Source organism: Lactuca serriola, chromosome 2, assembly GCF_051521515.1.
Source record: "Lactuca serriola cultivar US96UC23 chromosome 2, Lser_US96UC23_V15, whole genome shotgun sequence".
In the NCBI taxonomy this organism is placed as follows: Eukaryota; Viridiplantae; Streptophyta; class Magnoliopsida; order Asterales; family Asteraceae; genus Lactuca; species Lactuca serriola.
Window position 1 is genome coordinate 202218952 of NC_136409.1, and position 26396 is coordinate 202245347.

Sequence of the window (26396 nt, forward strand, 5' to 3'; positions counted from 1 at the left end):
CAAAACTTTATGGATTTATTAAACCTCTTTTAATTATACACCTTAATTAATTAATAAAACCATAAGGATGTGATATGAACTTTTCAAAACATCACTAGGGTTTTAGAATTTAACATTCCTAAATTAAACTTTTAATCAGCTTTTAAATTCCAAAACTTGAGGGCAAGTTTTTGAAACATTTCAAAACATTAGGGTTTAGAATTTAAACATACATCAAAATTAAACTTTTAATCAAAATTTAAATTCCAAAACTTGAGGGCAAGTTTTGAAACCTTTTCAAAACATTAGGGTTTCAACCATTTAAATTTCAAAACAAAAATTTTTGAGTTCAAATTTAAACTATAAAACCTAAAGGGGGGAAAATTGAAACTTTTCATAACACAAGGATCAAATAATAAATAATATAAATTAAACAATGAATTTTATCATTATCTATATTTGACCTAATTTCAATTTCTTGCAAAATAAGTTACCCAATTAATACAAATAATCCAACTTTAATCATATAAGGAAGTTATTATCTAATCAATTGGTAATTATCTTTTTTTTTAATCAAGGATATACTCATAAATATGTTTAAAATCGGATTTTAATGACCTAAAACAGATAAGGCAAGTATCCATGAGTAAAACAGCAAGAAATCCCGAAATCCCCTCTTTCTGACGCTCAAACTCGCCGAGTACCCCTATGGACTCGCCGAGTAGGGGCCTACTCGCCGAGTTCATCAGGTAGGGAGGCCAAAAAACGATTTTGCAGCTTGAACAAACACATAAGGCATCAATACAATAGAAACCAATCAAGGCTCTGATACCACTGATGGGTTTTGGCCATAAGAACATCCTATGTGCTCATACAAACCCTAATGCTTGGATCTAGGTTTCTCTATTGTACATGCAATTCATCTAAGACTATAAACCTTAGATCTAGTACATGATAATCAATATAACATATAAATTAGGGTTTAGAACTTACCTTGATTGTTATGTAGCAATAACAATCTCAAATCCTTCTTGTAATGACTTTAGAAAGCTTAGAATCACAAATGTCACTCCTCTAATGGTTCACAAACACCAAGAGAAAGAGGATGAAGAAGAGAAGAGAAGGAGGTTGCCCAAAACGTGTAGAAACCCTAAGGATCTTATTCACCACGTTTTTGAGCCATAAGGGTCCTTTAAATAGAGAGGCTATTAGGGTTATCTAACAAGGAAACCCTAATTTGGATGCTTAAGCCCTAAGCAACCCATTGACTCCTTCCTTAAAGGCCTAGGACGATTTCTAATGGGTTTCCCCATAGAATTCGTCCAATCCTTTAATATGGAGTCCATTAACTCAATATTCAACTATCATACAATCGACAGTTCAAGTCCCTTAAGTTTAATTAATCTCTTCTAGCCACAAACTTAATTCTTATTAATTCTTGACTAATATTAATTAAACAATATGATTTCTCCTTTAATATATTATTCTCATAAATATTAATAAATCATATTTAATCCTTTCTCTCCATAATTCATCCTATCAAGTTGCTTTGGTGAAGGCAACCCAAAAGGACCATGCACCATCGGGTCAAGTACATACCAAAATAGTTATGGACTTAGACACTAATCCAACAAAATCTTGGTTATGAGGTACCACCAGTCATTTACTACCACTATCAACTGCCCAATGGAGATTTGGAGTTTGGTCTTAGAGCTTTAGGGAATGATGTTGATGTACTTAGCCTTGCACAGTACATTGAACATCATAAGATCATCAAGGTATACACTGAACATAATGAAACTAAGTTACTTACATACTTTATGTCTCCAAGAGTTAAACCTAGGGTCATAATTGAGGAAATAGCAGATGATGTGCCCTTACCAAAATCAAATTTAGCAGTGGTTGATTTGCATCCAGTAAACCAAAACCAGGAAGATGTCCCAAATCTTGAATTGTGTTTGGTAAGGTATGAGACACCATAATACAATAAGAATAAGAGATTGAGGTTAGTTGAAGGGAGTCAATCATGTAGTAATAAATTATGTTTCAACTTGGAACACACTTCAACTGTTGGTGATCAAGATGCACATGTTGAAATTGGTAATGAAGGTGCAACTATTGGTGATCAAGGTACATAAATTCATGATCAAGGTGCACCTGTTGGTGATCAAGATACAGAAGTTCATGATGAAGGGGCAAATCTTAGTGATCAAGAATTAAATACAAAAGTGTTTGATACCTTTGATACCTAGGCATTTCAATTTGAAGACTTTGATCCTTTCTTTGATCAATATACGTTTAATGATCGTAGTGATCAGAGTATGGGAGTTGGTGCAGAACTTGGTGCAGGACTTAGTGAAGTTCAATTTGAAAGTGAGGGAGTTTGTGAAGGGCTTGGTGAAGGGTGTAGTAAAGGGGATAGTGAAGGAGGTAGTGAAGGGGGGTAGTGAAGGGAGTGAGGAATATAGTGACTTTCTTAAAGATGAAGAAAATTATGTAAGTGATATTGAGGTGGACATGAGTGATTTCTATATGAATGTTGATCTAGATGTTGAGTATGTTGACAGAGGAAAGGGTGTTGAGACTGAAAATGAAGATGTTGATACTGAACATATTGAAGATGTTGAAGTAATTGATAATGATGAATGGGACTCCTTAGGTGAAGATACTGATGATGAAAGGAGGAAAGCAATATTAAAACAGATGGTGAGGGAGAAGAAGTGCTCTCTTGGTGAAGTCCATGCAGTTACTTTTCAAGTGGGTCAAAAGTATAAAAGTAAAATGGAAATTAAGGACAAAAGTCAAAAAACTTGCCATTGAGACTAGAAGGAATCTTGGCTTCAAGAAAAATGACAAAACGAGGCTTAGGGTTGTGTGTAAAGGTAATGTACCTAATGTAAATGCAAGTGGGTAGGTAAGGCTAATAAAGTGAATTGCTCTTGGTCAATGCAGACTTCAAGGTCAAAAGATAGTGATTATTGGTATGTGAAAACTTTACTGGACAAACATACTTGTGTTCAAACTAGAAAACTTAGGGCTTTCACTGCGAAGTACCCCTTCGAAGAATTCAAGACCAAGTTCAGAAAAGGCTTCAAGTTGGCGTGTCCATACACAAAGTACAGAGGGAAAAAGCAACAGCTACAAAGCAAGTGACTGGTGAGTACACAAAGCAATACGAGGTGTGAAGAGATTATCTTATGGAACTACAAGCAACTAATGTGGATACAACTGTGAAGCTTGAGGTTGTTAATGAGCCTAACAGTGCTAGAGAAACAAGGCAGTTTAAAAGGGTGTATATTTGCTTAAGGGCATTAAAGAAAGGGTTTAAAGCAGGCTTACAAGATATTCTCGGACTAGATGGTGCTTTTATGAAAGGACCATTTCCAGGCCAAGTACTCACTGCAGTTGGATTGGATTCAAAAATGGCATATACCCACTGGCATATGCCATTGTTGAGACTAAAAATTTGAGTAGCTGGAAATGGTTTCTAGAATGCTTAGGAGATGACTTGGAGTTGTATTCAAATTCTAACTTTACTTTCATGAGTGATAGACAAAAGTTACTATTTTCTTCTTTTTTTGTAACTAATAGTTCATTTGTATATGAATGTTGGAATGATTATGTGGGATAATCTTTTATAGGGACTCTTACCTGCTATTGCACAACTGTACCCACAAGCTGAGCATCGTTTCTGTCTAAGGCATATTTATGAGAACATGAAGAAAAAATGGAAAACAAAAGAGTATAAAGATCACTTATGGCAGTGTGAAACAACAACCACAGTACTAGAATTTGAACACCACATGAATGAACTTAGCAAGTTTGATAAGGATGCTTTTGAGTGGTTGAAGAAAATCCCCCCTTCACCATTAGGCCAGAAGTCACTTTTCAGGTTATATTCCCTACCTTAGGTGAAGCTTTACTAGTGCTCATTGTATTTGACTTATTTGATATAATGTTCTTGTTTAATAAAGGCAGAGTAGGATCAGATATATTGCTCAACAATTTGTGTGAGGTTTTCAACAGTAAGCTTATTCATGGTAGGAATAAGCCCATCATAAGTTGTCTTGAGTACATCAGGAAGTACCTTATGAAGAGCATCTGCAATGTGAAGAAAGTGATGTCTAAAGCTCCAGGTCCACTCACTCCAACAACATCAAAGTTACTTGAGAGAAATATGGAAGCTTCATTCCAATATAGGGCTAAATGGAATGGGACTGCAAAGTATGAAGTTTATGGTGTTTGGCATGACCAGCATATGGTTGAAATGACAAATATGTCATGTACATGTTGAAGGTGGGAGTTGAATGGGATTCCATGCAGACATGCCATAACTACAATACATGAAATGGTTGATAGTGGAGACAAATTTGGGGAGCTTTACACTTATGTCAACAAAGTGTATTGGCTTCAAACTTGGAATGAGGCTTACTCTTACACTCTGGACCCTATAAAGGGTAGATCCATGTGGCCAAAAAGTACCTGTCTATTTCAATTAACACCACCAGCACATCACATTCCACCTGGAATGTAGCACCTGGTTCTTGGTACGTAATCTTTTATTTAATTCTTTATGCATTTTGCATCTTGGCCTTGGACTCGGTGAGTCAAAGGATCGACTCGCCGAGTAGAAGCGGGAAGGGGCACGGGGTTTAAATTGTGGACTCGCTGAGTCGGGTCCCGGACTCAGCGAGTAAGTTGTTGTGTGGACAAAAACCCTAATCCAGGAGGGTGCACCCTATTTAAACACTCTAACTCGGCCTCCCTTGCCCCTAACACATCCAGAAGAGCTGTAAAGCAAAACCCTAGCCTCCATATTGTTCTTGTGAGTGATTTTTGGCTTTGTGAAGGAAGTTTGGAGCTTAGAAGAGGAAGGAGAAGGTTGAAGGTTGAAAAGAGGGGAAGTAGATCCGAAATCTACTCTGTGAAAGGCTTCCATTCAAGTAGAGAAGTTCCTACCTTGATCTCTAGTTCATTAGATCCCCTTTTGTCCCTAATTTGTGGTTTTTAAGCCCTAAAACCTCAAACTCTATGTGTTTATGCTCTATGTTCTGAAAGGGCTTCAGATCTGGGCCTTATGGACATCTTAGAAGTGTAAAGTTTCTGTGGTTGAAGTGATTGAGGTCCCTATTGAGTGTTTGACCTCATAAAGAGCTTGGATTTTCCTTTTGGAGCTCATAGGGCCATGCATGCACGTAAAGTTTGCAACTTTACGTGATAAGCATGCCCTAGGAGCTTAGATCTATGGTTTGAAACCGTTGCATGTCTCAGATTTGGTCTATTTGGGAGGAGAGTTGAATGGACTCGGCGAGTGCCAAAGTGCAGTCGGCGAGTTCTATGAAGATGGTCTTAGACTCGACGAGTTGGATGAACCACTCGGCGAGTCCTTTGAAGATTGCCTGGAACTCGACGAGTTGTTCTTCAAGCTCAGCGAGTCATAAGAACAGTTACTGAGTTAAGAGGGGTTTAAGTGTAGAAGGTCCAACCCTTCGTCACTACTCGCAGAATTAGCAATTTATCGAGTAGCGATAGCCCAGAAACCCAAATCCTCAAGACGGATGCTCTGGTGAGGATTTGGAAGCGAGTAGGGGATCTGCTCGTGGGACTCTGCGAGTCGGATGAGTTTCCTTATGACTTTCGAATGGGAGAAGGACTTGTCGAGTTGTCGGCCTAACTCGACGAGTAGGGTCGCGGATGGGGACAAGTAGAGAGTGAGGGACTCGGCGAGTTGATGGCCCAACTCGGCGAGTCGGGTCAACTGGAAGTTGACTTTGACTTTGAATTGGCTTGGTTGGGGGTAAAATGGTCATTTACCCCAAGTATAGAGATCAGTTTCTAACTGAGTGGTTGTGGGATTTGTAGACGGAGGATTTCCGGAGCAGCAGCGGACGGAGGTTTCCCGCACTGATTATCAGCAGCTACTTGTATGAGGTGAGTTACCTTCCAGTAGGGGTGGGTCTAAGGCCACAATGCCGACCCACCAATGAGGAGTATTTAGAAGATAATTGTCTTTGTGATAATTTATCTTGGTTTGGTATGCGTTTGGGTATGAGTTATATATGTATGATATGTTACATGATAGGGATAGTTTCCCCTGATAGAGGTCTTTAGGACCACGGGTTGGTCAGTACCCGAATATGCTTGATTGTGTGCTTATATCTTGCTATTGTATGCTAGTGGTAGGGGTGGAATAGTCCCCAGTTACCGGGTGAAAGATACCAATGACGATTACCGGTTGAAAGATACCGATGACGATTACCGGTTGTAAGATACCGATGGTATTGTATGGTATGTGGTATGATGGGGGGAACTCACTAAGCTTTGTGCTTACGGTTTCAGTTTTTGGTTTCAGGTACCTCTTCATCTAAGGGGAAGGAGTCAGCGGTGTAGCATGTCATCACACATACACTTGATTTTCCGCACGGTGGTTTCTGGGATTGTACTCTGATATGTTATTTGCTTATGTTGTGGGTTTGAAACATGATACTTGATTTTTTGAGATGGCGTGTTGGTTCAATATTTTCTAGTGAATGTTTTGTGAACAATTAAATTAAAAATGAAATTTTTGGACTTGAATTTTGGGACGTTACAAGGAAGACCAAAGACCAAGAGAAAGATGAGTGCAGATGAAAAATATGATAGTTAGATGCAAAAGCATGGTGCAAGTGAACCTGAAAAACTTACCAGGAAGTTTGTTAGTGTCAAGTGTGGGAAATGCAACAATAGGGGTCATAACTCCAGGACTTGCAAGGGTGAAGGAGGGAATGCAAGAAGCAATCAAGGAGGGAATGAAGGAAGCAGTCAAGGAGGGAATGCATGAAGCAGTCAAGGAGGGAATGGAGGTGGCAGTCAATGCAGGAATTAGTGTATTTTGTTTAAAAACTTATATTTTGGTTTAGCACCACCTTTGTGCATTTGGAGTGCAATGGTTTAGAAATAGTTTGTTGTCATGGTTTTATTTTGGTCTTTTAGCCTTTTTGGTGAAGAGACTATTGTCAACCTTTTGTGATTGTTAAAGAATGATGTTTATGGTTTATAACAACTTTGTGATTATTAAAGAAAAATGTTTATGATTTATAACAACTTTGTAGTCATGTTTATGGAACACATTTATGGTTATAACAACTTTGTTTTCAAACAACAAATAAACATTAACATTAGGTGATAACTGCATTACATTGTCATTACAACCATGAAAAGGGTACCCATTTCTGAAGTTGGACCAAAATAACCCTAAATTGATATTACAATATCAAATAGAAAAAAACTACCACATTCGCCTGTTACAATTTCATAAGACAAAATCACCCAAAATTACATGCAACCACAAATAGTAACCAACTTGCAAACAAACACATCTTCAATCTTGTCACTTGATAGTTTGCATTGTCGACATTCCTCAATAATTCGGGTATTATCAACATAGATCTTGCACACATTGGAGGATCAATCCATCCTAAGAATTTGCATCTGGAACCCTTCACGTAAAAAAAACTCCTAAACATGAGGGTGATTTTCCAAAATGAGGGTAAAATAGCAAAATGGAACACTTACCTGTTGAGGGCAGGAAAGAAACCTCGGACCAGGGTTCGCTGATGTTCAGGAGGTGCGAACCACCGCGTCCCTACCACAGAAACACATCGCCATTTGAATTTTTGATGTCTAAGAAGTTGCGAACACAGAGTAGGAAGAATATGAAGCTCGTGAAGGTTGAAGATGGAAGATTGATGTAGCTCTTGCTTTTATTTTGAATAAGGTTGCAAAAAAGGTCCCTATAGGTGGAAAGACGAAAATACCCTCGTCTTTTTTGCAGGCTTGCAACTAACGGCACAAATAAATGGAAGTTAGTGTGAGGGACCAAAATCAATAGAAATATCTAATTTTAGACCAGTGGTGTACCAAAGTATCGTTTTGGACCAAAGTCGCATAATTTTGCTAACCACAAGGACAATTTTTGCAATTTTGTCTATTTCCATTAAAGTTTAAACTGGCGTGACAATTTTATATAAACACACCTTCCCATTTATAAACATATAATTTAAATATTTAATTAAAAAAAGCTCATCATCAACTAAATATCTAAAAGTAAAGACAAAAATGTTTGCCAATACCAAATTTACATATAAAAAAACTATAATAAAAAACTTACTCAAATCTTTTTATAATTCTTTTTGTAAAAGTTATTCCACACTAAATGATTTTTCTTACTACTAATCATCTCATTCTTGGAAATTTTGATTTTTTATATAAACATTTGTACCTTAATATTTTCTTTGGTTTAAAGTTAAAATTGGTATTATTTGTTTAGTCACTTCATTTTTTTTTGGCTCTATAAGATCTTTAACTTATTTCGTTTCTACATATTGACTACAACACGTTTCTCATATTACCTAATTTTATTGGTTGTCTAAGATTATTTTTCGTCCATTTATGTAACTATGTTTTTACATGTGTTTTCATAATTTCGTTTTGACATTTGTTTTAAACATTATTTTATAGCAATGGTTGAAAGCTTCTGGATTTTAGTTTTTGACAAAACATTTGATTTAAACAAAAAGTTTGTTTGATCGTACGATCTTTTAACTTTTAGCTTAAACAAAACGTTTTTAAATAAAAGTTCTTTTCACGGATTTTAGAATTAATTTTCATAAAGACCCTTAAAAATATATTTATATATTCATTTTTTTAGTAATTTGTCATATTATTTATTACCCGCTATTAGCAACCAACTTTCAGTTTCTAGTTATTAACTGAGAACTAACAGTCTCTAACTATCAATTAGTTTTGCCAAACCCGACTTATGTTTTTCACATCTTTTTTTTTACTTTGTATTTTTCATGTTTTTTTTTTTTTTCGCAACTACTTCTTTGTAATAAAAAATATTTACCTATAAGAACCATACATCCCTTTTATTAATATTTTCAACATGCCTAACACTCACATCTTGTCAATAATTGTTGAAGCTATGTTGCTTTCTTTTGATGTGCAAGTTCAAGTATGCCAACAAAAAATCATGTTAAAAAAAATAATGAAGCTGTCGGTAATCATCGAGTTCAAATTATTATTTTGTTATACTTTTATATTTTTAAATGAATATTTTAAATTCGGTATGTTATTTTAGTTTCTATTTATTTTGAATATTTTATTAGAAAACATGAAAGACGAATTGAAAAATGGAATGGAAAATAATGATTCCATCCTTAAATTTGAGTGCTGTTTTTAGTTTGTCAGTAATTTGTTATTTTGAATTACCAAGGTCATGTTTGATACGTATTTTTTCAGGTCTAAACAAATATTTCTGGCTGAATGGACCGGAAAGACTGTTTGATTTGCACAAAAGAAGGGGTCTTTCCCGGTAAGATATGTCTTTCCCAGAAAGCTCCAAAATCATATCTTTCTGGCTGAATGGGCTGGAAAGACAATTATACACCAAACCCCGCCTCTTTCTTAAAATAACTTTTTTTAAAGTTATTTTTTATTTTTTATTACTTTTTTTCATCATTCAGCACAGTCAATCAGATGTACAATCAAACAGCAACTTTCTATACTTTTCCAAAAAGAAACTATCAAATGGGACCTAAGTTTAACCTTGATGAACTAATTCCTTGGCTTTTAAATAGTATTTTATATGACACTTTCATTTATAGCAAAAATCTTATAAAACATACAATCAATAATCACACGTCGAAGAGTAGAGTATTAAATATGGTTTTTTTGCGTTTGATAGATATAAATTATTTAAGCATCATGAACATTATTGTAGTTACAACTGCACACCTCACCAAAAAATAAAAATAAACCCTTGTCATTTGAATTGTCAAGATTCCGATTCAAATTTTTTTTAATTTTGCTTATAGAGTAGGGAATCTAAAAACTTATATTTCGCCATTAACAATTAAACAGACCTCTCAATATCAATTTCACAACAACAAATTCATAGGAATTACAAGTCTATTATTCATATCCAGGGCAAACAAAACCAGATGAAGGAAAACAAAGGATTACATCTATCATCTCTCTGATTTCTCATCATCGGCCATGAACATTTACATAAACGCCTTATTTATCATAGCCTCTCTATTTTCTCTTCACTATATATACAAAACTCTTTACTTAGGTGATTCATTCTGATCCTTCATCTTGATACAAGACCAAAAACAAAAATAAAAAAAAAAAGACAAAGAAAATGCAGACTTCCTCAACTTAAAAGATTCATTGAACTTTCGCTCTCTCTCTTTCTTCTGTTGACTCATCACGGATTAAAATCAACAGATGAAAAAACGCTTGTTGATTCTGGCCAGGAGTTGAAAATGGCTTTCTTCTCAGGTTAGATCCGCCATAGATCGGGGTTCGCCACCACTTACAACCCACGGGTGCCCTGTAGAGGGATTTACGAAAGTAATCTTAGAAATTTACCCAAATACCCATTCCCAAAAACTCTAATCAAAGTAAAAAATAAGATTTACAACATTTACAAGATTTAGGGTATCTTGGATTATATGTAATACTTTTTTTTGTTTGTTTGATTTATGGAAGAAACAAACAGGAGATATCAGGTTTACGACTTACTCAGGACTTGCTCTGCAGATAATCTTCTGGAAACATCTTTGCATAACATCTTCCTCAGCAGATCCTTAGCTTCCGGCGAAACAGACCTGAAAATCCTTGTAGGGAACCGTAAATTTCCTCGCAAAACAGCCTCGAAAGTCTCAGCCGGCGTTTCACCGTAAAACGGAGGAACTCCAGCCAACATTATGTACAAAATCACACCAGCACTCCACACATCGACCTTCTCATTGTACTCCCTCCCAGATAAAACCTCCGGTGCAACATAGTAAGGCGTCCCTACCACTCCAGTCATCGTCCGCCTCTCATTCATCCCAAACCACTCCGCCGATCCAAAATCCGCCAGCTTCAAATTCCCTCTAGAATCGAACAAAACATTATCCGGCTTAATATCCCGATGCGCAATACCCAAACGATGACAATAACTAATCGACAACATCAACGGCGAGAAAATCGAAGCCGCTTCCGTCTCGGAAAACCCTTCGGCACGTTTGGATATACGATCGAAGAGGTCAGGAGTGTCACAGAGGTCAATAATCATGTGAAGGTAATTCTCTTCCTCGTAGAGACGGTGGATCTGGACGATGTTAGAGTTTCCTCCGAGAATATGGAGGATTTTAGGTTCTTTCTGGAGGCACTCACGGTCAGTTGGGTCAGCGAGGAGGCGCTTGTCGATGGATTTACAGGCGAACGAGTCTCCGGAGACGGTGGAGTAACAGCGGTAGACGATCCCGAAGCGACCTCGGCCGATCTCCTCGCAGACTTGATAATCGTTGTTGAGAGCTTCGGTCATGTTAGGTTGGTTTGATTGGTGGGTGGTTGTTACGGAGAGAAGGAGGAGCATGTGGCATTTATAACAGAAACCGCCTCCGTATTTTTCGTCAAGGGATGCGAATATTCCAATTCAAGGTGTTGAAAAAGATTTCTGGTGTGGAATTCAGAATAAGCATGTGTACATGTTGCTTTACATGTTGTACTTTTATCCCAGCATTTGTGGATTTAGTTTTTTCCCATCTAATATAAAGAGTTTTATTATTTTTGAAAAAAATATTATAAGAAATATCTTAAATCGTCGATAAACCCAAATTATCGATAAATACAAAAAAATTTGTAAAAGTTTAATAAATTTCTGATTTTGTTTTGTTACTTAGATTTAACAAGTCATAATTTAGTTGTATTTTTTAGGATTAGATTTTCAATTTTGTTATGAATTTAATATAAACTTTAAACTTCATAGACAATTTTAAAACATTTCAAATAGTATCTTTTTCCAAAAGTAATAATTTTGATCTTCCTAAAGTGAGTAAACAACTATACCTTTTATTATTATATATTAATATCAAATGAAAATCACAAAAATATGTGGTGCTTTCTCATCAATTCATTTAATTATGATGCATTTTAAATAAAAAGAAACATAAACTTGAAATATAATATTAGAGGTTAATTGAAAAGGGTTTGTGAAAAATTATTGCATTAGAGGAAGTCTTTAAGACTAAGTTTTAAACAATACAGTGTAATGAATGCTAATATAGCAAAATAACAATCTTTTTAAAATGTTTATCACTGAAACTACTTTAGAAATAAGTTAAAAATGTTACGTACCAAAATTGTTCTCTTTGGTATCTAATAATGTACTACAAATTAAAATATATCTATGATCTGGATATGTATTAAAAATATAACATTGTTTAAAGGATTTGAATCAAATTTGTACTACTCTATCTTTTAACAAATGATTATTGATTAGCACATAGATAACACAGATTACGGTATCATGGTTTATCAAAGTGTATTTTAAATGTTTGATTATCATATAAGCTTCTTTTGGATTATAAAATCCGAATTTACGAATTATTTGCTTCTAGAAAAAGGTATGTCGATTTAAAAGTGGTGATATGTATAGAATAGGAAGGTTAATTGAGAGTGAAAGGGCGAGTGTGTACGAAACCGTAATTGGGCGGTTGATTGAAAGAACAGGTTTTTTGGTTGTTTCTAGACACATGGTGGACCTGCCTTCTTCAGCGTAACCAATTACGTCATTCAATCCTCCTACTTTTCATCATCACACTTCTACCCCGTTACATTTGATCCTTTTACAAATTATTACATATATTTTGAAAGATTTACAGAAATCATCTTTATAGTTGGCAAAAGATTTCACTCTTAGTCCAAGTTTTTTTCCCCTGATGATTCCGTCCCAGAGTTTGGATTTTGTTCCCAAAAATGTACCTTAAGTGTACTGAACCATTCAAATGACAATTATCAAATGTGATCCTCATGGATTCTTTTATCTTCATCTTCATCCTAAGAAACCACCATCCATGTCAATCACCAACCATAATCATCGACAACCTACTAATGGTATTTCTAGATCTTGTGCTTTTGAATATACTAAGATTAAATATTTTATGAAGTTTTATCTTCATGATACTAATTAGTATAAAAACAACTAAAGAACTAGACATGCAACCAATTTGCATGTCAATACAATTTTTTTTACCATTATGTTCTTAAACCAATACCACCATTATTCTCTACAAATCGTCCAATACTCACTATGTCTCCCATACCCACATAAACATGCACAATCTTCGTTACGAATTTGATTTCAAAAACACTACATGTATGTGTTTGGATCGATAAATGATTCAAGAGGATCGATCCATCATAAAACGGACAAAAAAATAGAGAGTACCTAATCACTAGGAAAGTTTAACCCATCATCCAACACTTTCCTCATCATACAATCTTGTGTAATATGCTCCATTATTCAAAAAAAACATAAACTAGAGACTAAAAATATAGAGTATCTTTTTATTAAGCATCCATATATATATATATATATATATATATATATATATATATATATATATATATATATATATTAGTTTCAAAAATCAGACTGAGAATTTGAAAAACTAAAAATTTGGTCTATTTCAGAAATAGATTTTTTGATTGGTAAAGAAGAATGTACATGTCACTAGATTATGGTGGATGGAGTTGAAGGAAGGGACAACCAAGGAGAGATACAGTGATATTTGACACTGAACAAAATTGTTAAGAGTATTTTAACAAACAACAAAGAGTATTTTAGTAATTTCAAATTGTTGAGGAACCATTTGCAACAAATTTCAACCTTAAGGACAAAATTATTAGAAAAAAAACCTAGAACAAAAGACAAAATTATTAGAGAAAAATAATAATAAATTGAGACTGAAATCTTTTGCCAATAACATTTTTATACTCTTATATATACTTCTATTTACAATTGTGTCTTGGTCCCTCGGTCCCTCTCAAATCCCATTTGATTTACCATCTTGGTGGTGTGTTTGTTGACTAGTGAGTGATCACATAGATTTGAATGGTAGAATAACAACGACGTAGTATTTGTTATGTTGGGGGATTCAAGTTGTGAGATGCCACGTGGCAAATGAAGGAACAAGCAGCTACTGAAGTCGGGTCTGTGGTGTTGATGTTATGTGTTCATTGGCCGACCTGAAGGGCCATTTGCATTGCGACGCGGCGAGGTTACTCGGATTCTATCCATAATCCATACCATAAACATTCTATTGGTTGGTTTTTTATTAGGCTTAAAATGAAGCAGAATAAAATTATAATTTAATTTTATACGATTTTGTCTTTGGTGATATATATTTGTTTTGGAATTATAAAGTAAATAATAACGATAATCTAAATACTCTTAATTTGATTTTTCAATTTCTTGAATGGACAAAATTTATGAAGTTGATGATAATAGCACAATCAAATAGTATCCAAATCTAATTACACTAACACAATAATAATAAGAATAAGAATAATAGTAATGACATTCTTTTACAAACCATATCTACTGTTTAATTTCGTTTATGAAACTAATAGTTTCTAATCGATATACATTCAAGTTATAATAAAAAAATAAAACCCGAGTAGACAATTATCTATTTTGTCTCATATATTCATTTTTATATTTATTCTTTGGCTTACACATAAGAACCTTTATTTATTTTATTTGAAAGGGTATCACGGGCTATTATTTTTCTAATACCTAATGAATATACCAAGACAAATTTCTATATTTTTTAATGGTGTGCAATGAGTCTCGTATTCTTAGGTGTCATAACTTTGACTTCAGCAAACAAATTAACGACCAAAAAACAATTTTTGAAAAGTTGCATTTAAATTGTGTTTAAAAATCATGTAGTAATTATAAGGATTAGAAGTATAGATGGTTTTAGACTTTTTTCTTAAGCTACGTTAGTAAACACACATGGCATATCACAAGTTTTTTTAATCAAAATACGACATGAATCATGTATATTTATGTATTATAGACAAATTTAAAAGAATACATATTTCCGAGGTCCTTATATTAAAAAAAGATTGTTCATATATTAAATATTTAAAAATAAAAATATTAATATAATAATATAAGTGAAGTATATAAGCATTCGGTAGATTCCATGTATAAGTGATATTGGATATTAAAATCAACTGATGATGTGATAGCCACAATAATTCCAATATTTTATTTGCCAAATCATTAAAGAAAAATATACACTTAACAGGCCCCACTTAACAGTCAAAGCCATATTCAATATTGACTTGAGAAGTTTGAGATATAACCATAAAATAAACAATTTTATTTATTTTTATCGAAATTCAAAAAAAAAAAAAAAAAAAAAAAAAAAAAAAAAAAAAAAAAAGACAATTTTGTTACCAGGGATGATAATAGATAGATATGTATTGGATCCTCAATAACACCAAAAAAGCGTCGTTGGCTTTCACGTTTGTGTGAAGAGTTTACCGATGATATTATACTTAACTAATTAAATAACAGATTTCACTTTTTCTGTTTTTAACTTAATTTCATTTAATTGTGTGTTAATCGATTGCTATTCTTTTTATTTGATTGTCTTTTAATGCATTTTTCATCCATATATTATTTATTTGGTAGATTTGTCATTGTATTGTACAGCCCATGATAACAAATTACACAATAATGATATAATACAAAGTTAAATATTAGTAAAATAATAATTATTTTTATTAAACTGGTTAACCATCCACTAGACGAGTATTAAACTAATTTAGATGATAAAAGGCACCATAACATATGAATATGTTTTAAAAGGCTTAATAAAATGCATGTTTTGGGATGTATTTTCTATCATTCAACACACTTTGAGATTTGTAAGGATTTTTCAAAACCCTCAATATGTTTAATAAAAGTTTTTTTTATAAGATAAATTGTATATGATACAAAATTTACCGTTTAGAATTTAAATATTACAGTTATTATTTTAAAAATTATAATTTATTAACCATATACCATGGTACCATACGGATTAACTTAGTTCTACATTATATTTTAAATTTTTAATGATTTATCGTGCCTTTTTGTCAAATCATGAGTTGCATATTACATGTAGTAGGAGTCATATACCATCAAAATTAAATGATATAATTATTACGAATATTAAAACATAATATGTTACGACTGGATGCATATGGGAAACGGTTAACCACTTTGAATTATTGTTATAAAATACGTTTTACTATAATAATAAATTTATTTTCATGTATTTTGGTTGAATCCAAGTTGACTGTGTGGGGCTGTGGGCTGGCCATCATCAACATGTGTCCCAGGTTTGCGATCGTTAAAATCCAATAATTTCTGAAGAGTCGTTTGTAATTATAAATTAAAAAGACTAAACCCAATAATTGCATTGCAAGCCTTAAAGAGTTAAATTCTTCCCCCAATAAATTACAAATGCAAGGCTTTAACTTATTAACTAATAGTTGGTGCCCATTATACGTGACAAATCTTGTTTAATCCCAATTGCTTTATCTCTTTCCCTTACTTATCATGTCTTCTTCTGTTCGCCGACCTCACAAAAACAAATAAGATCTAATCAAAAGTTCTTTTGTCTAGCACCTGTTATTTTAATCAAAGGACACTTCAATTGAGGTAATAAAAACTGAACCTCCTAAGGTTACGATTGTTTGACCTATTATGTTTTAATTGAATCATTGTTTGTGAATATTAAAAAACTAGTTGTGAAATTCATGTATTATACGAGTTAATTTAAAAAAAAAAAGTTAAATATAAATGTCAAAATATTTGAAAACTTTGAGTTTATAATAAAATAAGGAAAAAAATGAATTATTATAATGTAAATGTTTTTTTTATCTTTTAAATTTAAATAAATAAAAAAATTAATAAGCTTTAATTTTTGAAAATTTGAAACTAAAAGATAAATTCATTAATGAAATTGATATCTATTTATTACTACATTTATTGTAATTATTACATGTGAAATTTAATAAAATAGAAAAACTCATAAAATTACATTTAGAAAAAAAAAATAATTCAAAATAATCACAAAATTATATTTGTAAAATTGAATAAGAGTGTGACAAATGACAAAAAAAAACATTCATTTATTAGAGAGAATTTCAAATAAATTATTCTTCCGTTGTGTTTAATTTCATAATAAATTTTGAATCGAACGATCTTCGACAACGTTATTAGAGCCACTTTGAAAATAGTTAAAATTATTTTAATTCTGAAAATTATATGTTCATAACATTTCGAAAATTTAAACTATTTTACTTTGTTTGGAGTTTCTACACCATCGGCCACTACCCCTAGGGCTTATCTCAGGAATCGAGATCTCCTACTGCTTCTCAAATCCTGGTTAATTAGCAGATAGATTTTGTCAATTAGGCTGGAGAGTTGTAACATTTTTAGCACGCTGCCATATAGGATTTTTTTAGTCTTGTTGATGACACATAAGCTTAGCATGTCTAGCACAAAAAAGATGGGTTTGGAAGTATGACAATTTAATAGGTTTATTTTTAGAGAAAAAAATAAAAAAAAAAATACAATTTAGCCAATCACAACACCCTATCATACTTTCTCTCTTTTTTTCTTCTCTCCAGCACCCATAACAACTTCTTAGGACCCTCCTTAGTACAAGATAGGGGGTGGTTTAGCATCCTTAACACTTCTCACTCTCTATAGCCTTAGGATATTAACTCATTTGATATTTTGTATTAAAGTTAATACTATATTTGCTTTACATTGTATTTTTTTGACAACCCAACCCAGATAACCAAAGTTTTCGGTCTATTAATTTTATCACCTCAATTAATTTAGACACCCATGAATTGAAATTGACAAGTGCATATTATCATCATTTTAGTGAATAGCTCTTACACAAACCGAACTTTATTTTATCACTTTGCTTCATGTCAGTATGGTTAGATGTAACATCGATATCTACTCAAGTATATGATATGCATGTTCTTGTTTATAACCGAAGGACTACTCAACCACCATTGCCACATGTTACATCAACGTTGGCAATGCTTAATTGCTTATACGAATATGCCACTTGGCTAAAGCTAAACCCATGTGTGTGTGCTTTTTTTTTTTTTTTTCTATGTGTACACGCTTTAGCATTTTATGCTACGTGTGTTTTTTTTTATACATAAAATTTTGCGTTATCTCTGATTTCATCCCTTAGTTTCACTTTTAGACGTTTGATCAAGATTTTCTTAGATCATCACATCTCCTTTACTTGATGCTTTGCATCTATCTTTTCTTGTGTGTGGAGGCCATCTTCATATTCTCCAAACACTTGGTCACTGTTTTTTCTTTTAGATTTTAAAAAAGCATATTTTAATTCTTACATCAAGAATCATAATAAAATAAGTTTATGGTGGTTTTAATGTTTATCGTTGAAAATGTTGTGGAATAATAATCAAATCCTTTGGAACTTGAAGCTTCCATTAAAATATTTAATTAATGATTATCTTAAAGGAAAATGATAATCGGATAGTTAAAACTTAAAAGCAAGTTTCTTTTCATCCTAGAATTATGGAAGGTAATAAAGTTTGATTGTAATGGACAAGATAAGGCCAAACTATTGCATGACATGACTTCACTATGGCAACATTAGACCCTACCATGGTTTTAAATGTACGCAAACACAAATATGTGAATCATATCTTCTTTTCATTTTGACCATGGATTTTGGATTTTTGACCAATTATATTGCATGAAAATAAGCTAATTTGCTGTTATCAATATATGTTGCTTCATGTTAATATTATAAGTTTATTAGCAAGATAAATTAAATATTTATAAATATGAGTCGTTTATACGGTTTGGAATTAATTGGAAACTTATTTTCAAATTTTATGTCTTTATTGGTAATTTTGTAAAGTAAATATGCTAAAAAGCCCGAGAAAGAGGCCGACGAGTAATGAGGTCGAGTACCAACTTGACCCAGGTCCGAGTATATATTTAGGCCCACTTACAAATGGGTTTAGCTAATGTTTTTACCCAAAAACCTACACTATAATAGGAGGTGTTCATGTTTGGATAAATATATTTATATTTTGAAATTTTGATATATATATATATATTATATTATTAAATAACTAGGTGTGAGACCCATGTATTATATGAGTTTATTTAAAAAAAAAAACTAAATATAAAATTCTAAACATTTGAAAAGTATGAATTTATAAGAAAAATAAGAAAATATTGAATTATAAAAATTAAAGTGTTTTTTTTTTTTTTTTAATTTAAACAAATAATTTAGATAAATAAATAAAGAAAATTAATGAACCTTTAATTTGGTAATTTTAAAATTAAAAGGAAAGTTCATTAATGAAATTGATATGCATTTATTATTGAAATAAAAATTAATTTAAAATAACCACAAAATTATATGTGACAAAATAAATGAGAATGTGACATGTGACAAAAAGATCTTTATTTATTAGGGATGATATAGCAAATAGTCAATTTTAATAAACATGGATTATAAAGTATGGCATTTGGACTTTTATTTAGGTGTGACAACACAACGATGGAAGCACCCACGACCCTGCCTCGATTTCATAGTTTCTCCGTCTTCATCCTTTACCCTTTTACTCTAAAATCCTCCAATTTATCTGGTCGACTCATTTTCATATTGTTTAGCCTTTTAACCAACGTTTATATTGTTTCACTAATACCCTCTGCTCAAGTTAATTTAAGTAGTGAAACGGAAGAAAATGAAAGTAGATCACAGGGAAAATGTGTTCTTGAGTTTCTTTTTAGAAATAGAAAGTGATGAAATGGAATAAGAGGGATACAAAATATGTGTTGTTTTCATCAGGTCTACGTTGGACGAGTTAGGAGGGGAAGACAAAAAATACTCAAATCACTCCATTTCATTCCATTATCTTTTAACTCAAGAATATAATTAATTATTTGTATCGCATTGTCAATTTCTTTCATTCTATTCTCCTCTTTCACTTTTCATCTCATTCATTTCATTAGAAACCCCGATAACATAATTAACATAAGGTTACTTTATGTTTAATATCAATATTCTATAAATAAGATACATAAATTTTGAAATATTTATTTAAGAGGCTCATGGGGTAAAACCCGCCTACAATAACATTGTTTGCGAATAGGGACCGACGTGTTAGGTGGTGTTCTAATATATTCAAATCCAAAATTTGAATATATTACATTGATATAAAATTTTCCATAATTTTGGATCCAAAATTACGATGGTAAGATAGAAATCCCCATATATTTGAAACATTCAAAGTTCAAAATATTAAATATGTTTTTAATTAAATCTCTCGCTTCGAGGTTCAAGCTTGTCGTGAGTCTCTCATTTAACAGAAGATTCACAACCTCAAACATTGATATGTGCTAATGAGAGAAACTTCTCTGTCCATATCTCATGAGGTGTTTTGACAACCTTCTTAGTTGAGACAAGATTAAAAATATGGGCGACAGTCTCTAAGACATACCCACATAATGAAATTAGAAGAGAAACTTGACTCATCATGGAACGAACCATGTCCAACAATGTTCGATTGTGCCTCTCAGCCACACCATTAAGTTGTGGTGTCGTAGGATGGGTCAATCGTGAAACTATTCCACATTCCTTGAGGTAGTCGTGAAACTCGATACTAAGATATTCTCCGCCTCTATCTGATCAGAGCATATTTATCTTACTGCCCAATTGATTCTCGACTTCATGTTTAAACTCTTAGAACTTTTCATAGGTTTCTGATTTATGTTTGATTAAGTAAATATAGTCATATCTACTATAATCATCTGTAAATGTTACATAAAATCGATTTGCATCCCTTGTGGTGGATATGAAAGGCCCATACACATATGTTTGTATGAGTTCCAACAAACCTTCACCTCTTCACAAGATCCAATGAATGGTGATTTTGTCATCTTACCCAAAAGATAAGATTCGCATGCATCATTCGACCTTAGGTCAAATGATTCCAACACTACATCCTTTTGGAGTTGGGCGATGCGTTTCTTGTTAATGTGTCCAAGATGACAATGCCACAAACATGCTTTGTCTATACCGTTAGACGAATCAATTTGAAATACACTATTGCCTAAATTGTCTACACACATCACAATTTCATACACACGATCACAAAGTAAAGCTTCAAAATAAAAAACACCATCTTTATAAGCAAAAATAGAATCATCCATATCATTAAAAGAATATCTAAAACCTTGTCTGAACAATGCATGAAAAGAGATAATGTTTTTTTTCAGTTCTGACGAGTAACAACAATTTATTAAATCTAAATTAACACCATTGCTAAGCACTAGACTATATGCTCCAATTTGAGTAACATGTGAAGATTGCATATTTCCCATGATCAAGTTCATTCTACCGTGCTTCACTTCCTCACTTCTTCTTAGCCCCTGCAAATCAGAACAAATGTGAAATCCACATCCTATATCAAGGACCCAAGAACAAGAAGATGATGAGTTATTAGATGAAATAATGTATATACCTACAGAAGTTGGCTTCACTTTGGCATCTTTGATATCTTGTAGATACTTCAGGTAGCTTCGTTTTCGATGCCCTTTGTCGTTGTTGTAAAAGCAAGTGACCTCTTTGGGGTAAGAACTGGCGGAGCATCAGAACTGGATTTACCTTTGGGTCCATTTCTTGACGAACCAACATGAGAATTTCCCTTCTAGTTTTGCTTTGGAGGACCTTTCCTCAGATTCCCCTCCCCTTGACCAATAGCCAGAACAGGAGCACTAACAGGACTAGGTTTTGAGTTTTTACCCCTCATTTCTGCAATAGTGGTCTGTAGTAGGTTGTGAAATTGAGCCCAAGGTGGTCTCATTGTTGTTCAAATGATAAGTTAATATAAACTAATCATAACAACTTGGTAAAGAGTTCAAGACTATATCAATAGTCAAGTGCTCATCCAAGTGCACGTTCAACCTAACGAGGCGCTCCACATAGCGTTGCATTCTCTGTACATGGCTATAGACAGATTCTACTTCTTTTATTTTCCATGTCATGAAGGACTTTACCACCTCGTACTTTTCTTAACTATCTCGATTATGATACTTTTCTATAAGGTCCTTGTTCACTTCGAATGGCCAGTAATCCTCATAGAATCTCTGCAACTCAGGGGTCATCGTGGCGACCATGATGCAAGCAACTTTTGTTGCATCATCGTAGTATTTTTTATAGGAATCATATTCTTCGGGAGTGACGTTAGCCTCTTCGACTTCAATTAGTTATTTCTCGAGAACATACTCTTTGTTCTCGAAGCGAAGTGCCATTTTAATGTTCTGCATCCAATCTTGTAATTGGAACAATCCAAAATGACTTTGGAGCAGATTGAGAGCAAGGAGAAGTTGTAGTGGGAGGAGGATGAGGAAACATAAGCATCAACCTTGGTAGACATCTATAAAAGAAAGTAGTTTTAGTTAATTAACAATAATCCTTAATACAAAAACCCAAAATAAAGTATTAAGGCTAGGATCCAACTATATAATTCACAACTTAGAAAAAGGGATGTCGTAATCTAATTGTAAATTTTATAAAGTGTTGGATTAGTGTCTATGTCCATAACTACTTTTGGTATGTACTTGACCCGGTTATAACATGGTCCTTTTGGGTTGCCTTCACACGAGTGACTAGACAGGATGACTGTTAAGGAGAGAGGCTAATTTATTGTTAAGAATAATAAATTGGGGTATAAATATGATTTCTTAATATATTATATGAATAATATATTAATTTGGAATCATATTATTAATTAGTATTCAATCAGAAATCAATTAGGAATTAATTTTGGGATTAAAAAGAATTAATTAAAAGTGATGGGGTTGTTTTGTAATTATTTGATAGTTGAGACTTTGGGCCATTGGATCACCTTTATTAAGGCTTGGCCGAAAATCCTAGAAGGATCTAGGAGTTTTCATCCAAGGGCTTAAGGAAAGGAGTCCATGGGTTTGCTTAGGCCCTAAGCTAAAGGATTAGGGTTTCTACCTTGAAAACCTAGTTGACTTCAACTATAAATAGCACCCTAAGGCACTCCAAATCGGCACCCCTTGGAGTAAGCCTAGTAGATCCGATTTTGTGAGCTTTTTACCCTCCATCCTCTCTCTCATATTCATCCTCTCACTCAAGTGTGTTTGTGAGCCATTAGAGGTACTACACTTGTGGTACTTGCTTTCAAAAGCCAAGGAGATTCAAGAAACAAGTTGTTATTACTACATAACAACAAAAGGTATGTATTCTATTCTTTTAAGTGATTTTTGAAAGTTATAGAAGAATGATAGGTTTCTTTTTGTGTTCATAAAGTTGTATGTCTAATAGTGAAAACATAGATCCAATTAGGGTTGCATGCACACATAGGATTGTTTGTATAAAACCCATCAGTGGTATCAGAGCTTTTGGTTTTGATTTCAATTAGATTTGATACAAGAGTATGAATATGACAAATTAGGGTTATGGCAAGTAAACACTAAGGGATTGATTTTCGAAATTAGGGTTCCTAAACCGTAGTTTTCGAAATTTTGTTAGGGTTTCCCAAACCCTTTCCTTAGGCCCCAAGATTTCGAATTTAGGGTTGTCTAACCCAAGGGTTTTCGAAATTGCCTCCTCCCCAAGATTAGATTCCTAAATTTGAGGGATTTGGATAATGCCATATCTTGTAATTATCCCTTCAATTGTTTGAAATGGTAATTAAAGATTTTTTGAATTATCCCATCCCAAATTTTCGAATTTTAGGGGATTAAGGGATTATGTTAAATTAATTGTTTAATTTAATAGATAATACTCCAAGATTTAATAATTCAAATTAACTGTTTAATTTTGGGATAATTATTAAATCAAAGTTTTAATATTTAAAAATTTAAGATTAAAGGTTTTAATTTTCGGAAATTTTAAATTTGATTAAAATCCTATTATTTTGAAATGTTTAAAATACACCCTTATACTATTATAATATTATAAGATTAATAATTATATATATATATATATATATATATATATATATATATATATATATATATATATATAAGATTAAGCTAGTCTTACCGTTAGTAGGCCTCCTTCACGAAGCCGATCTATAAGGGGGTATAAGGTTATGTCCTATAAAATGGTCGTTTAATGGGTGTCCACTCTCACCCACTGCTTCCTTGATTGGTGGAGAGTCGTTAGCCGAACGGGTAGGATAGGGCAACTAATTTCTCATTAAAAGTATAATGATTTATAAAGTAACTAAATGTTTTATAAAATTCCCAATCTTAGTTACTTTAGGCAAAATGTGAATTTGATGATATTCCATGAAATTACACTTTGTACCCTTGCCGAGACATTAGTGGAGCGTGTGTGGTTAACCGGAACACTAAATTGGGTCTTAGCAAATGTGGCAAAGGGTGACTCGATGTTTGTCATAGATCGATGGAGCGTGTGTGGTTAACTGGCACGTCGATTAGGTGACTGTAACATTGGGTGCACCATGTACATTTGCATGGTTATTCACACCCGGTTTGTGATCCTCGGTATCCCAGTCACAAACTTGAGGGGCATATCGAGATTTAAACATGCCATTGAAAAGTTCAATGAATCTCAAGGATCTAGGAATTTCAATACATTTAAAACTTAATTGTTTTTGTTTTTCATGGTGGAAATTAGTGAATCACCATTCATTTACCTTCAAATTGTTTGTTGTTTAGATTACGTCATCCTTCTTCTAAATTGCAAATAATGTTGTTGGATCCTAGCCCTAATTTCTCATTTGGGTGTTTAATTAGGGATTCTTATGTAACAGCCCGGAATTTCAAATATTGATATAATTATGATTTTGGGGGTGTTTTAAGAGGGGAATCGGCGAGTTGGAGCCTAGACTCACCGAGTAGGATCGCAGACTTGGTCGCGGGATCGCGACTGGACTTGACGAGTCCAGATATGGACTCGGCGAGTCGACGCTGTTCAGCGGAAACCCTAACCGTTCAGGTTTGGGTCGTATATAACGCACTATATGCTGTCATTGTCCGTCTTTTAGTCTACTGAGAAGAACCCTAAGCGGCTGTGGGCATCTAGAGCAAGATTGAAGGCCATTGGTGATTTGAAGAAATTGTGGTGCAAGGAGGAGGGGAGTCTTGGCTAAAGGAACTGCAAGGGATTCGAGTTCTGAGGTTTGGGGACACAGAGAGTGCGTTATTCAGGTAATATTTCGGATCATTTCTGTTATATTGATGTGTGTATGGATCTAGGGTTTATGGAACCCATTTGGTGATTAGATGGACTATTGCCTTGTTACCCAAACGAATATAACCCTGTATTAGGACCTTTAGAGGTCCAGAAGGTCCCATGCTTGTGTATTTCGGGACAAAACTTATCTCAGGAAGCAGTTTGATCGTCTGCATGGCATGGACTCGCCGAGTCTGATGAACAGACTCGGCGAGTAGCTTGGAGATTGACTGGGACTCGTCGAGTTGTTCTTCAGACTCGGCGAGTTGAGTCGGGATGGCCCCGCGATTCTTCCAGGAGGAACTCGTCGAGTAAAAAGGGGATACTCGACGTGTAGAAAGAGTGTCTTAAGGAATCGGTGAGTTAAGGGCGAGTGGACTCAGAGTCGTTGAACTCGGCGAGTCTTGGGGTGACTCGGCGAGTTAGGTCGCGGGTTGAGTGAAGTTCTGAGCCTGGGGACTCGGCGAGTCTTAGGGTTGACTCGGCGAGTAGGGTCAGTTAGGGGTTGACTTTGACCTTGTCTTTGACCAAGGATTTACCAATGGTTCCAGGGGTATTTTGGTAATTGTTGTTTATCGTTTGAGTTCAGTGCATTGGTGGCTATCCAGAGGTGGAGATCGTATCAGTGATCGGAGCAGCTTGAGCTATCTGTTCAGTCGGCAGTTTCGAGGTGAGTTATCCTCACTATATCGTTAGGGTTTATGGCACCAAGGCCGACCCTTTTTACCGGATAGAAATCCGGGTAGTTATCATTATATGTTACAGGCCGGAAGGCATTACTATGTGGACCGGAAGGTCATGGCCTGGAAGGGCGTATGTATGCATTTAGTACGTCGACTGATTCATAAAGTAATGTTATAATAGTAACCGGCTAGACCGGTATCTTGTTAGAGTAATGCTATGATATGTGATCTATGATCGATTGTGGTTTATGCACTGTTATATGATTGTTTGTTATGATATATATGCATTTTATGCTTATGGGCCGGAAGGCAATATGTTATGGGCCGGAAGGCGATTATGTTGTGTGATGGACCGGAAGGTCGGCGTGGGTAGGACCGGAAGGTTTACCCAACAGGGACGGAAGTCCCCTGAGACACATGGACCGGAAGGTCAGGGCCTGGAAAGGCATATATGTGGTTGGTATTCTGGGGGTATCTCACTAAGCTTTCGGGCTTACAGTTGTGGTTTTATGTTTCAGGTTCTCAAGAGTCTGTGGCAAGGCAAAGGCGTGATCGTACCGTTCCTCGCGTTGGTGTTTTATGATATGAACCTGGGAAATTACTC

The 26396-nt window shown here is 34.0% G+C and overlaps 2 protein-coding genes across 2 annotated transcripts; one reads left to right on the plus strand and one right to left on the minus strand.

Annotated features, from left to right (window-relative positions):
• The first annotated feature begins 3176 nt into the window (after window positions 1-3176).
• On the plus strand, window positions 3177-4513 carry LOC145089966 (uncharacterized). The gene is made up of 4 exons (XM_079028338.1): window positions 3177-3371; window positions 3621-3871; window positions 3958-4203; window positions 4276-4513. Exons 1-4 carry the CDS (start codon window positions 3177-3179, stop codon window positions 4511-4513), a joined length of 930 nt encoding a protein of 309 aa, XP_078884464.1.
• A 5399-nt stretch (window positions 4514-9912) lies between these two features.
• LOC145088163 (phosphoenolpyruvate carboxylase kinase 2-like) lies at window positions 9913-11393 on the minus strand. The gene is made up of 2 exons (XM_079026388.1): window positions 10549-11393; window positions 9913-10357 (listed from the first exon to the last, which is right to left on the minus strand). The coding sequence occupies exons 1-2, from the start codon at window positions 11387-11389 to the stop codon at window positions 10302-10304; spliced, it is 897 nt and encodes a 298-aa protein (XP_078882514.1). The 5' UTR covers window positions 11390-11393; the 3' UTR covers window positions 9913-10301.
• Between the last annotated feature and the right edge of the window lie 15003 nt (window positions 11394-26396).